Here is a 14,740-nt window from a genome sequence, read left to right on the forward strand (position 1 = left end):
AGAAAGGGTAGAGGAAGGAAGAATGGAAGAAAAGGAGGGAGGGAGGAAGGATGGAGAAAGGGAGGGGGGAAGGAAGGAAGGAAGGAAGGAAGGAAGGAAGGAAGGAAGGAAGGAAGGAAGGAAGGAAGGGAGGGAGGGAGGGAGGGAGGGAGGGAGGGAGGGAGGGAGGGAGGGAGGGAGGGAGGGAGGGAGGGACTTAATGCTGTGGGGATGCTTAAAATAAAAACGATTTCCACCTAAAGATGTAAACTTCTAAAGTAAAAAAACATAACTTAATTGTGATACACAATGACTTAAAGTTGTCAGGAGGTGCACACCTACCTTCTTAATGGTCTTGGTCTGAACCAGTGCAAGCTCTCGATTTTCATCTGCTACGTACAAAGAAAGCTTCACGTATGGATCGCTGTAGGAAAATACACAGATTTAATAGAATTGCTTTTCTCACCTAGAAATATAACCAAGTGGTCAAATCAGAATGCAAATATCATTTTAGTTCATATATAAATTCTACCAACATAGCAGTAACATTTAACATACCCAACAAGTAAATATACTAAGAGAAGTTTCTATCGACCATAGAAATATTTAAAGGCCAAAGTCCTGTAAAACTCCTTCTACCTTTAAGATAATCTGCACTAATATTTCATCTGCCAATATGTTTTCTTCCTAATGAGATTCTGAAAAGATTACAAGGGAGACTATTAAAAGCCATAAAAATTTTTTTGTTCACAGAGAATGATTCAGGGGTTGGACAACCTAGTATGCCTGGAACCCAGAGTCAGTCTTATACAAGAAAATTTCAGGGATAAGGTCTCATTGTATTTAGACCAAGGCTTTTTTTCTCCATTTTCCCCATATTTTTCTGGGTCTATGCAAACAATTGCCACTCTCAAACCGTTATTACTGTTTTTTTTTTTTTAACTCTTATCCTTTAAAAAAAATGAAGAGTTTACTAAACTTTCTGCTGGTGCTTTAATGAATTCATTGTGGTTCAATAATTTTCAAAAATATTCTTTCCTTTCTCTTCCATCTCTTTAGTTTTTCTTTCAATTTTCTATTTTTTTTAAATCATATTGCTTTTGGTCTTCCTAAAACAAATATATTATCAGTTATGCAACTATGTAATGCATTTTCTTTAAGTAAATCAAAAATAAAAAATAATAAGAAAAAATAAAGTTGCTTAAACAAAAAAACTTTATTAATAAAAAGAAAGTGGCAGACAAAATCACACAAAAAATTCTGTTCAGATTAGCAGAATTTGGCTAAAAATGTTAATGTTTCTTATCTGATTTCTATCAGGTAGAATAATAAAGATTATTTTATTTTTTAAATAAATTTTCTGGGTTTTTTTTTTTTTTTTGGTTTTTTTTTTTTTTTTGGTTTTTGGTTTTTGGGCCACACCTGGCGGTGCTCAGGGGTTACTCTTGGCTTATCTGCTCAGAAATAGCTCCTGGCAGGCACGGGGGACCATATGGGACGCTCGAACCAACCACCTTAGGTCCTGGATTGGCTCCTTGTAAGGCAAACGCTGCTGTGCTATCTCTCCGGCCCCAATTCTTCTGTTTTTAAGTAATTTTTTAAAATTATATTTTATCTGATTTTTACCAGGTAGAATAAAAATTATTTTTCTTAGTGGTGATAAAACACCTATGATTTTATAGATTAAAGTAACAGCACCAGAGGCTGGAGCAATATAATACAGCAGGCAGCAAACCAATCTGGGTTTGATTCCTGGTACCCCACATAAATCCTTTTTGAGCCTCACCAGGAGTGATCCCTGAGTACAGAGCTAGGAATAAGCCCTATACACTACTGGGTGTGGCCCCAAACATAAACAAAAACAAAAAAGAAAGAATAGCAGCTAAAACGAACAAACAAAAAGCCATAGCCCAGAAAAGTCCAGAAAGAGCTGCTTAGCATTACAGATTTTAGTCAAGTCTCAATTTAATTTCAGGTTTCCTGAATGTGCGTCCCGCATTTTCTATTATTTTCTGGGGAAAATATTAAAAATATTAGTTTTCAGTTGAAAACTTTCAATAAGAAATGTACTGAAATGACATCTTATGTGAAATACTAAGTCCACACACACATTCTAGAATTCCTAACACTTGAATCACTCAAATCTCATAAAACTCATTTAACAACAATATGAAATCAAGAATCTGCTGGTTTACTGGGAACCCTAAAAAAATCTCATAAAATATCTTTTACATTCCTCCAAGTTTTACTCCTCTAATGGTCTTTAGTTCATTTATTTTGATATATTTCATATCCTTTAATGACTATTCCAGAACTGTTAACCCTTATTCTGCAACTTTCAGGATAATTTCCAAGATTGTAGGGTACCATAAAATGCTTTAAGATGGGGGTTGACTATTATTTTATCCCACAATAAATCTGCCATAAAATTAATATATTTATTAATGCTCTTTTGGGCCACATGCAGCAGTGCTGAGTCATCTCCTCTGTCCACAGTAAGACTCTTTAAGCAAAAAGTGGGATCAAATGAAAGGCATGAGAGTGATGGCACTACATTCAACCTCTATAATGGAAATCCAGTGTAGGTGAAAAATATGTTGGTATAGACACAGAATATTTATGCCCCATAAAATGTATCTCAAATGAAAGCACATCCTCTTTTTCTTTGGTTTGTTTGGGGGCCACCCTCTGTAGTACTTAAGGGTTACTCGAGGCTCTGCACTCATGAATCACTCCTCTCTAGCTTGAGGGATGCTAGGGATTGAACCGGATTGACTGCATGCAAGACACAGGCTGTTTACTCACTGTACTATTGCTCCGGTCTCACAATATATCTTTGGGGGTGTGTGGGAGGGGGATTTCTGCGATAGAACTGACTCCAATGCCCTCTAGTATATGTATTTTTGAATATTATGGTTTTAGAAAAACAGATAGATCAAGCCTTTGCCTCTTAGCCATGTCATTATAAAAGCTGTGTCATTAAAGAACATCTCATTGCTCCACTGGCTTGGCCTGACCTGGACACCTTTGGTGTAAGACAAAAATGCGCTAGGCCCCAGCTCCTAATTGGTGTCTCAAGACCCTCTGAATAGCTTCCCAACCAGAGCTTTACCCTAACCAGGGCTAGTTAAAGCTTTAGCTTTAACCTAACCAGGGTTAGTTCCTAGCCCCAAGAACTGGAAGATCTAGGAGGTTCAGGATGGGATCTAGAACATTCATTTCTAAGAAAATCCAATGCTGAAAGAAAAATTGGTGGTGGCTTTGTTTAATTGCACCAATGGTGTACAGGGGACCACTGTGCCAGGGATCACAGCAGAGTGAGCTGCACCAATGGCAAGAACCTTGACTGTTGTACTCCCTCTAGCTCTGCGCAAGTGTTCTGAAAGCTGAAAGCAAACACTCAGAAATCCACTGCAGCAGATGAAATTTGAAAAAATGGTGCTGCTTTTGCTACAGAAACTAATTTTCTATTTCCAGCCACCCAGCTATTGCTAAAAAAAAAAAAAAAAAAAAGCTCAAGCCCTGGAATCTCTTATCATCAGCACCAGCTCTGAGTATGCTGTAGAGGTGGAGGGGGCCCAGAACATTGACAAGTATGGCCCAAGAAAACAACAACCACCACCATGGACCTAGAAACTTTCTGGAGGAATTTTGGACCAGGAGAGAGAAACAAAGACAAAGGAGTGGTGTAGAAAAACAGCCCTTAAGATGGCCTTGGAGGGTGGAGATGGAGGCCTTTGTCCTTAGGCCCGGGGCCTATCCATCCCCCATTAACCGGTAGGTCATTATCTTCAGGTGGTCGGGCAGGTATTGAACTCACTCTCAGGCAGGCTTCCAGAGAGATAACATCTTTACTAACCATTTATGAATGCCACTCTTTCCTAGCCCTGCATCTTACTTCTTTCATCTACATTACCTCCAACCTCCATCCTGGCAAAAGACCTTAATCCTCTCTGGTCAAAGCCTTATCTAACCTTTCCAAGACCCCGCCCTTATCTGTCTTGCAGATAAGATCAAGTTACTCAGGAAAAATGGGGGGTGGGGCCACATCTGCCCCCCCTTTTTTTTACATAAAGACAAAAGGCATAAGTTATGTGGCTTCCGCCTTGCTCACAATGAACAATGAAACAGATTTACAGGACTTATACTCTTATGTTATTGACTATTTACAAACATCAGGACTGAAAATAGCTTTAGAAAAAATACAGATAATGCCACTGTATCAATATTTAGGTTTTATTTTGGACCGGACGTCAATACGTCCACAAAAAATTTCTATCAAAAAAACCCCTCAGAACGCTTAATGATTTTCAGAGACTTTTAGGTGACATAAATTGGCTCCGCCCTGCACTAGGAATCCCGAATGCAGAGTTGTCTAATCTGTTTAAAATGTTGGAGGGTAACCCTGCCTTAGATAGCCCGAGAAACTTAACAACAGCTGCCAAAAATGAATTGGACATTTTCTTGGGCAGATTACAAAAATCGTTTCTCTTAAGATTCATCCCAGGAGAAAAGGTATTTCTGTTAATCTTCCTTACTATAGAAACCCACTAGGGGGCCTTAATACAACAGGCAGGACCTTTGGAATAGGTTTATTTACATAACAAAGAGCCTCACTCAGTTGTCCCCTACTTGGAACTGATTTTAGAGATTATTATCAAGGCAAGACTCAGATCTATATCTTTACTAGGTTTTGACCCAGATATAGTAGTTTTGCCAATACTAAAAAAGAAAATTGAGTCAATATTGCCTCTTAATGAATCTCTACAAAGGGCCCTCTCAGATTTCACAGGAAATATCCTCCCATTATCCAGCAGGAAAAACTTGGGACTTTTTTTTTTTTTTTTTTTTTTTGGTTTTTGGGCCACACCTGGCGGCGCTCAGGGGTTACTCCTGGCTGTCTGCTCAGAAATAGCTCCTGGCAGGCACCGGGGACCATATGGGGCACCGGGATTTGAACCAACCACCTTTGGTCCTGGATCGGCTGCTTGCAAGGCAAACGCCGCTGTGCTATCTCTCCGGGCCCTAAAACTTGGGACTTTTTAAAGAAAACTCAGTTTGTTATTTCTTCAATTGTTCAGGATTTCCCTATTCCCAATGCCAAGGTTTTTTACATCGATGGATCCCAAAATGGAAAAGGAGGAATAACTGGAGACAACATTAATATGACCATAGATACCAAATATAAATCTGCACAAAAGTTGAATTATCAACGATAATTTACCTATTAGAAAATGTATCTGAAGCCATAAGTATAGTTTCTGGTTCTTTGTATGTGGTAAATTTATGTCATGTAATAACTGCTGCTTCCCTTAATGCTAATAACCCGATCATACAGAACTTACTTAAATGATTACAGCAGCTTCTTCAAAAATGAACTGAGCCCATCTTCATCACGCATATTAGAGCCCACTCAGGTCTTCCAGGACTGATGGCTCAAGGAAATAAAACTGCTGACTTGCAATATTATGGTGCCCGGGGGATGGAGCCATGGAGTGGGTGTTGGTGAAAGAGGGGTTCTAGAGTAGTGGCAGGGGTGTGTGAAGGTCATAACTGCCCAGGATGACTTAGGGGCTGCTCCTTCCACCATGTGAATAGGTTGACTGAAAAAGGATATGGCTATAATGACGTCACAAGAAGAGACTAGGCCGGAATTAAAAAAGTAACTGTTTCCATCAAGCAGCCAGGAAGCATTTAGTGGACACAGGAACTGAGGCTGCTGAGACTCCAACTGGCACCAACAGCCCAGAGGAGGATGTACCCCTCCAGACAGAAGATGAAGGAGCACAGGCTGAGAACAACATGAAGGTGGACACTCAGAGAGAGCTCCACAGCTCTTTCCCTTGCCAAAGGGTTTATCGTCATAGAAATCCCCATGGGGGGGGGTAAGATTGGGAGAAAATAAAGCTGTAAACTAACTCTGCAAAGGCAAGAAGGACCTTCCCCATTCTACGGCCTGCCTGCATCTTAACTTGGGATGTGTAAATTCTTTCCATTTATGGGGTATTCTGGCTTTCTCGCCTCTGGAGAAGTTTACGTTCTTTTGAACATGTTTCTCTCCCCACCCATAAATCTCTAAATAAAATTGATTTTTGAAAAGTCTCCCAAGTGGTGCTTGGGAAGTCCAGGGGTCCACAGCTGATTCTTGGCCATCAGAGAATCGGTCATCAAATCAGTGCCAGCGTCTAAGGATGCCAAAACTGCTTGACTCTCAGTGCCAGGTATCCCAGGCCATAGACACTGCTGGAGGTATCTCCAGGGTCATACCTGGAGATGCTCAAAGAACTAAGTGGTGTCAAGTATCGATGCAGGCATGTGCCCTAATCACTGAACTGTCTTTCTTGATCCCAACAAAACTGTCTTACTTCAGCATTCATTGCTTGAAATTCTTTTCTGTGCTGTGGGCAACAATGTCCAGTAAAGAACCTGAACAGAGGTAGAAACTGATTTTCCACTTCCCCATTCTGACCTGAGCTCCAGAGCTCCCTGAGAAGTCAGGTGGCTGGAGTTCATTCCCATGCAATGCAGATCAAGTGGAAATCAGGAAGAGTCTAACAACTGCCAGGTGGAACTAATGGGATCTAAAATGTGTTCATGTTGCATTGGTGTCCCCGGACAACTTTCTCAATCCTGCCCTACCTACCCCTTCTGACCAAGGCAAGTAGAGAGGAAAACAGGTTCTCCTCACCAGACGACCACCTCTCTTCTTCACACTTCACATATAAGTCCACAAATAAGCCATTCATATCCATAAATAAGCCGAGTATCAGTGACAGTCTGAGAATTCTTGTTGTATCAGCTACAATCTTGAGAACCTTGTAGGAGGACTCCACATAGGGGGCCACAGCGGCCTTCCCCTATCCATGCAAAGAAAACATAGGTAAGGAAGCTGCAGCCTGAAACAGGCCATAGGCATCAGTGATGCAGAAAGCAGTGAGGCAGAGAGAAGAGCAGTTGGTACCAACTCAACCAGCAACCTTCCTGTTGCCACCTTGGTGGAGGTTTGGCACCAGCTACTGATGGGCCCCACACACTTGGGCTGCCTACATGCACTGTCCCATCAGCCTGCTGATCGACAGCACCAGCATATTTCTTCAGGAGAAAATGTATGCAGGGAAGATGGGGGGAGAGTACACCTGCCCCTCACAGCTCAGCTCCAGAATCACTGTGTGACAGGAATCCGGCCTCAAACAGGGCTGAGCAGGCTGGACTGTTCAAGGGCTGTAGTTCCTCAAATGTTTTAGCCTGGAGCCTATTTTCTATGACTATATTTCTATATTCTATGACAGTGCTGTCACCTAATTTCTAGCCTTGCTGTTCCGGAGTCTGGAGGAGGGACTAGATGCCATGGCTAGATAGATGCCTACCCTGAGGAAGACCCTGAGATGAGATCTGCTTCTCAGAAAGTCATTAGTCAAATGACCTTGGAGAGGTCACTTGCATGGGCCACACCTCTACACTGCCATGTCTGTAACAAAAGAGGAAGATAGGTGGGGTGTGGGTCCTGCTTGCAAACTTTCCCCACTGCCCCACTTTCTGCCCTTTGAAGCTTAACCCAAGCCCAAACTTTTGCTCTGGAGTCCTACGAATGTGACCTTTCCTGTTCCCTCTCCTGGTTCCGATAGGCTGACAGCTCAAACCTGGGCTCACAAGTAAACATGCCTTTTTTGGGGCTGAACCCCACAGAGCTGTCCAACTACTCATCCTGGCAGCTGGTCTCAGGCAGCCCCCAGGAGAAGAGACTCTACTGCCTGGCACAGAACCTGAGGAGCAGCTGCCACAGAGGGAGTGAAGCTGCCTCACAGAGTGGAGCTGCCGGAGTGGAACTGTCACAGAGTGGAACTGTCACAAAGAACAGAGAACCGCTTCACAATGGAACCACCTCACAATGGAACTGCTACCATCTAGAGGACTCAGACCCGGGGACCATGGCACATCTCCTATAGCAGAGCCACCAGACACATTTCAGGAGCTGAAGCGGAAGCAGAACCCAGAATTACCTTCCTACTTCTGATCTCTGCACTTTTGGCTAAGAGACTGAGGACGCTTTGGGGAGGAGCAGAGGAAAGGGAGGTGGTGCTTAGGGGCCACTCTGGGTGGTACGCACAAGCCCATGAGTTGCCGGGGATTGAACTGGCATCGGTCATGTGCAAGGTGCCCCCTGTTCCATCTCTCCAGCCTCTGATCCTGCTCTCCTTCCCTAAGGGCTGTGATGACTCACACTGGAACCCCCTTTCTGGGTAAAGCCTACTGATCTGTACTAGGACAGATGAGCTGGGGGTCTACTCCCAACAGGGTTCAGGGTCTCCATACAGTACACGGGGATCAAACCCAGGACTTCCACACACTTTAGCTCCGAGTCCCCGTGATCTGATCCTTGTTACAACTTTTCCACTTGCAACCCCTTTGGGCCTGAGAAATGGAACTCTTAAAAACTTTGGAGTTATTATGCAGTTGAATCGAAATTAAACTTTGGTTGCTATGCATTTAAAAGCCTTTTGACAGTTGTCCAAATTGCTGAGGGAAACCTCAACACAACCATCACATGACTGTGTGTGTGTGTGTGTGTGTGTGTGTGTGTGTGTGTGTGTGTGTGTGTGTGTGTATGTGTGTGTCTCAACCCATACGGTTTAAGTGTCTGATTTTGAAAACTTTCACTGAGGCCTTTAAGGTAAAACCGAGTGTTTAGGATGACAGCGAGTTCTATTGAGGACTGCTGCCTGCTGCCCAGATCAATAGCATGTTCGGAAAGGACCCCTAAGCAGCCCACAGCAACTAGGATTTTGGGGATCAGTGTGGGGGTACATATAAACCTGGTTCTATTGGGCAGAGCTGTAGTCCTGACCACACTAATACTGTATTTCTTTTACCTACACAAACAGGAACAATAGATGGAAGCAGCAGGAAGACCACCCCCTCTGCTGTGATGTTCCCAACTGCATTTCCTACCCACTTGGGTGCCCCAGTGTATCTCAAGAGTCAGGCCTATGGCTCCAGAATAGACAGAACATAGTCCCTTCATGACTGAGTACTGAGTTTGATTCCCAGTACCATCAAAGCCAAACAGAGCCATGAACACCTCAAATCTCAGCATCCTTGACCATCTCTGTGCCTGTTGGATTCTGAAACAATAAAATGTGTCAAACAGCATTTTCTTGAGTGGCTGAATGGAATGGGTGGGAGGAGCAGGAGCAGGAAAAGTTCATGTATTCACATGGTGCACTTATTTGGACCGAGGTCATATTTTACAAGACTGTAAACATTTATGAATCTTAAAGGTATAGTTACCCCACCACACCTTCCATCAAGGAGCTAATATCCTCTCCTACACTCCTGGGAGCCCTGTGGGTGATCTTTCGGTGGTCTCGCTCACCACGTTTATTCTTGCTGGATATTGTCTGTCATCTGGGATTTGTCTTTCCTCTGCTCATTGATTTTTACTTGGCTTGACTCCTCAACTCCATCCCTGTAGTAGCAAAAGGCAGGATTTCCCCTTCTCTTTTTGGGCCACACCCTGTGACACTCAGGGGTTACTCCTGGCTATGCGCTCAGAAATTACTCCTGGCTCGGGGAGACCATATGGGATGCTGGGGGATTGAACCAAGGTCTGTCCTAGATAGCCACGTGCAAGGCAAACTCCCTATTGCTGTGCTATTGCTCTGGAGTATTTCCATTATTCCTTCCTTCCTTCCTTCTTTCCTTCCTTCCTTCCTTCCTTCCTTCCTTCCTTCCTTCCTTCCTTCCTTCCTTCCTTCCTTCCTTCCTTCCTTCCTTCCTCCTTCTAGCTGTGCTATTTCCATTACTCCCTTCCTTCCTTCCTTCCTCCCTTCCTTCCTTCCTTCCTTCCTTCCATCCTTCCTTCCTTCCCTGCCTCCTTCCCTCCCTCCTCCCTCCCTTCCTTCCTTCCTTCTTTCCTTCTTCCCTCCCTCCCTCACTCCTTTCTTCCTTCTTTCCTTCCTTCTTCCCTCCCTCCTTCCCTCCTTTCTTCCTCCCTCCCTCCCTGCCTCCTTCCCTCCCTCCTCCCTCCCTTCCTTCCTTCCTTCTTTCCTTCTTCCCTCCCTCCCTCACTCCTTTCTTCCTTCTTTCCTTCCTTCTTCCCTCCCTCCTTCCCTCCTTTCTTCCTCCCTCCCTCCCTCCCTCCCTCCCTCCCTCCCTGCCTCCTTCCCTCCCTCCCTTCCTTCCTTCCTTCTTTCCTTCTTCCCTCCCTCCCTCCTTTCTTCCTTCTTCTCTCCTTTCTTCCTCCCTCCCTCCCTCCCTCCCTCCCTCCCTCCCTCCCTCCCTCCCTTCCTTCCTTCCTTCCTTTCCTTCCTTCCTTCGCTCAGGCTCCAGATTCTTTCCACTATGTGTGTAAAACCCAGTTCCTGATCCACTCCTGTGGTTGTGGGCTGCTTGAGCCGTTTCCAGAGCAATTGTGCCTATTGTAAATAGCACTGTCATGGATGTCAGCATGCCTGGATCTTTTTGAAATGTCTTTATGCTCCCAGGATAGATACCTAGGAGAATTGTTGGGTCACCAGGCAGTTCTACTTTTACTTTCTGATAAGTCTCCATACTGTTTCTCATAGAGGCTAAATGGATTTTTCACTCCTGCCAGTAGTGAATTAAGCCCCTTTGTGTGAGCAGGTGCCAGGGAGAGAAACGAGCATGGGCAGGAACCATATCTCAGCCTCCATAAAAGAAATGGAGATGTCTCAGGGTGGCCTGAAGGATCTGGCAGAAGATGAATGGGAATCAGTGCCCAGGTCAGCCAGTCCAGCTCCATAAGGACCCACCACTGCTATTCTGTCTTTTCTTCCCTCTCCTGGGCCTATCAGGAGATGCAGTTACCCCATGCTCCTCAAGGTTGTGACTGCTCACCGGCACTCAAGTTCCGAGGAGAAAATGTTGACCTGCCAGGACACAGGCACCCTTCCCCAGCACTCAGCACCTGTGGGTGTTGCGAGAGTGGGTCAGAGATGAGAAGTTCAGCTGCATTCTGACCATACCTACAGGTACGACTGGCACCGAATCAGGGCACTGGTGGTGGTGGTGGTGGTGTGTCTGTACTCGGGGCTATTATGAGCCCTACAGAGACTCTCTGTGCTCAGGAGGGAACCACTGGCACCTCATAGCCCTTTGTTACCTCTGAAGCATGTTGGATCCAGCCTCATCAGAGACTGAACTGATATTAGGTTGGTACATCTGGCAAGCATCAGAGAGTCCCTGGCCTGCCTAGCATGGGAGGGAAGCAGAGATAGCAGCAATAAAAGAAACCGAGGCCCTGGCAGGTACCACCCCAGAGACTGGGCATATCTGAGTGTCTTTTGTTTGGGGGTCTGCCCCGCCTGTGCCTCCAAGATTAAGATGCTGGGGGCCTGTGTTATCAAGCCTCCCAGGTGCACCCAGCAACCCCTCCAGAGTAAAGTATGGACTGAGAGAAACCCCAGGTTTGAGGGGGTCTTAACTGACAGAGGCCAGAGCTATTCTGACAACTGCAGGAGGGACTCAGAGCATGAACAAGCCCCATAGAGCTGCAGTCTGTGGGCACTGGAAGCCTCCTGGGCCACTCCAGTGTGGGCCACAAGCTCTGAGGCTCAGCCCCTCCTCCCCCTCTCCTGCCTATAGTCATCAAGCCATTCTGCATCTCCAAGTTACCAACTGGGCAGTGGGGAGGAGGGAGGATGTGGCCATGTTGTCTGAAACAGCAAGGCCACCAGCACTCAGGTTTGTTCCACCCTCCCCCCATCATCATCACCATCATCACAGTCACTGTGGTGTGCTAAGGAAACGCACAGCCCCCGCATGGGGTAGATTAAAGCAGGATGGTCTAGGAGCACTGGGGAAAGTGGGCACAGAGGTCTGAGGGGTGGTAACTCAGCCCTGTGAGCAGAGGAGCGAGGAGGGGAGTCTGTGGGAGGGCCAACTATGTGCAGTGTGTCTGGCTCTGCAATGAATCTGAGGCTATAAGCCTTGGCTGGGCGGGCCCCGAACTTCATAGTGCAAGGGCCATACCTGCCTATTAGCGGGTCTCACCTTTCATGAGGAGGCGAGCACACCTAGACCTGCTTATATGCACTGGGTAGCCTGACCCTTCTGGAAAAAGCTGCTGAAACACCCCATGGACAGTGGGGCTCGTTCACTTGCTCCAGCAACCCCGCTCCCTAAGGGTGCATCCATTGGCCCCAGAACACTGGAGGGGGCACAACCTCACATGTGAGAGTGGGAATGGGGTTTGACCTAGATGTCTGTGCGGGCCCAGTACAGACCAACTCCCAAGACCACAGCTTCTCCAGAGTCTCCAGGGAGCTGAGCTACACTTGCTCTGATGGAACTCTGATGCTGCAGGACCTCAAGAGGGCAGTGCTGAGTCGCTGCTGACTCGAGCAACTCGAGCTCCTGCCACAGAGGACCCTATTCCTAGGCTCCTGCTCCCTCTGCTCAGGCCACAACTCCCAGGAACATGCATGTACCCAAGGGTTAAAAAAAATAAAACTCAGACTTCACTGGGGGGTGTGTATGTGTTTGGGGATGAAGGAAAGGAGAACAAGCCTTTTGGGGTGTGTCCACTGCTCAACCTCCTGTGGCACATGAAACAAAAGACAGATATCAAGGGGCCTGAGCTGGACCCCTCTCTGACACAATGATGTGTTTGCCTACAAACAAGGATGTGGTGGGAAAAGGCAAACAGAAGAGTGTCCCTGGGAAGCATGTTTGGGTGCAGGTTTTCTTTGCCCATTCTAGTATCTGGGTACCGTACATGGCTCATGTAAGTGGCACTTACAAAGCTCTTACAAAAATAAAGTGGGGAAGAAATGCCTAGAAGGTGTGAAGGAAAAAAATAAAACTCAAGAGGACTTGCAATTCATAGTGAGATTGAAGTCTTGAATATCTTATCGAAGAGGAGAAAAATTCACAAAGTGAGTATGTATAATCTCCAATTGGAAAGAAATCATTACACGTTTTCTAAAAAGTGATACCAAGGAGGTCTCAAGAGTACTGAAGGAGTTGATGTCTTCCACTCAATAAATCTATTTCTAAAGTGGAAGCCCAAATCAATCGTCAAATATGTAAGCAAATATTCATCTGCAAAAGACAGTCATGAAAGCATCATAAACAGTAAAAAAAAAATATTAGGAGCAACTTTCCAGTTCAATAGAGATGTGATGAAATAAATTACAGTATGATCGTCTGTTAGACTATTGTAGGTAATTAAATTCATATTTTCAAGGAATAATCTTACTGTTGTTTGTTTGTTTGGGTGTCTTACCCAGTGGTACTCTGGGGTTACTCCTGGCTGTGCTCAGAAATTACTTCTGGCGGTGCTCAGGAAACCATATGGGATGCTGGAGATCGAACCTGGGTCAGCCATATGCATGGAAAGCACCCTCCCCATTGGACTATTGTTCCAGCACCTCTCAAAAAGAAATGTCCTTAAATGAAAGAAAACAATCATGACACAATACCAAGAACTAAGCAGGACCTAAAAATTGAACTAATCTCTGTCTAATATCAAAATAGTAAAGAAAAAAAATGGAACAAAAATTATTAGCTGTGGGCCCGGAGAGATAGCACAGCGGCATTTGCCTTACAGCCTTGCAAGCAGCCGATCCAGGACCAAAGGTGGCTGGTTCGAATCCCGGTGTCCCATATGGTCCCCCGTGCCTGCCACGAGCTATTTCTGAGCAGACAGCCAGGAGTAACCCCTGAGCACTGCCGGGTGTGACCCAAAAACCAAAAAAAAAAAAAAAATTATTAGCTGTTTTCTATAGCTGATAAGTTTACAAATTATGTTTGTTTTCTTCATTGCATTTTCTATTTCCCCTAAAGTTTCCACTATGAACAAGTACTACTTTTTCAAGGACAAGAAAATCATGTCAACATCAGTAATAATTATATATATATATACATACATATATTCATTTATTTATTGCTTCAAGTACAATAGGCTCTTTGATGAGGCATTGAAACTGTTCATTTCCTGGCCCAATCACAACTCACCAAGAAGGTTTCTGAAGTTTTTTCTATACCCCAAACTGCTTTCCACAGATGAGCACTGACATTTTGTAAACAACTACACAAACTTTGCAGCCCCCGAGTTACAGAATGAGGCAGGTAGTAAAGTAGCCTTTGAAGCAGTCCCTCATGGCATCAGCGTGTGACTCGCTCTCTGAGGGATGCAACCCCCAATCTGCTCAGACACAGGGACCGCTCTCACAACAGCTGCACGCGGCTGCTCTGAGACAAGCAGGTGACACCAAACCCCTAGTCATGCTTCAGTGATGGTTCTGGGATTGGGACAACATGTTCCTCGTGGCTCCCAAAACCTCAGACACGCAGGACTGAAATCCCTGCATATATTGGATGATTCCTCCATCACTCAGGGCCCTCGGGGTGGGGAAGAGCAGCAGCAGCAGTGGGGCAAGAGTTGGGCATGTGACTGTGGACAGTTCCTGCTGGCAAATTCAATGAAGACACGCAACTTCCCCTGGTGGGAAAACGTGGACTTAAAAAAGTGTGTTTAATATTCAAGTCTGCGGGCCCACGAGATAGTAGTACAGGGATTAGGACACAGGCAGACTTTAGAGGCAGTAATTACCACCCCCCATGTCACTTTGGGCTATAGCTCTGAAGCTCTGAAGCACACACCCCCAGTGATGGCCTGGGTACTCCTTGACACTGTAAGACCCACCCAATATTGCATCCATGGAATTTGCACAAAACTGCCATTTGCAGAGAACCACCAAGAGGGGCCTTCTGAGAACTGCTTGAGATGCTCAAAAAT

General features: G+C 45.3%; 1 protein-coding gene across 5 annotated transcripts in view; it reads right to left on the reverse strand.

The window, feature by feature from the left end:
- NEDD4L (NEDD4 like E3 ubiquitin protein ligase) overlaps positions 1 to 14,740 on the reverse strand; it is a 288,404-nt gene that overhangs the window by 130,491 nt on the left and 143,173 nt on the right. For all 5 annotated transcript variants that reach the window (XM_049782053.1, XM_049782051.1, XM_049782050.1 and 2 more), the window contains one exon: positions 322 to 403. In XM_049782053.1, coding sequence (XP_049638010.1) covers positions 322 to 403 — 82 coding nt within the window. The remainder of the gene's footprint in view (positions 1 to 321; positions 404 to 14,740) is intronic.

Source organism: Suncus etruscus, chromosome 10, assembly GCF_024139225.1.
Source record: "Suncus etruscus isolate mSunEtr1 chromosome 10, mSunEtr1.pri.cur, whole genome shotgun sequence".
In the NCBI taxonomy this organism is placed as follows: Eukaryota; Metazoa; Chordata; class Mammalia; order Eulipotyphla; family Soricidae; genus Suncus; species Suncus etruscus.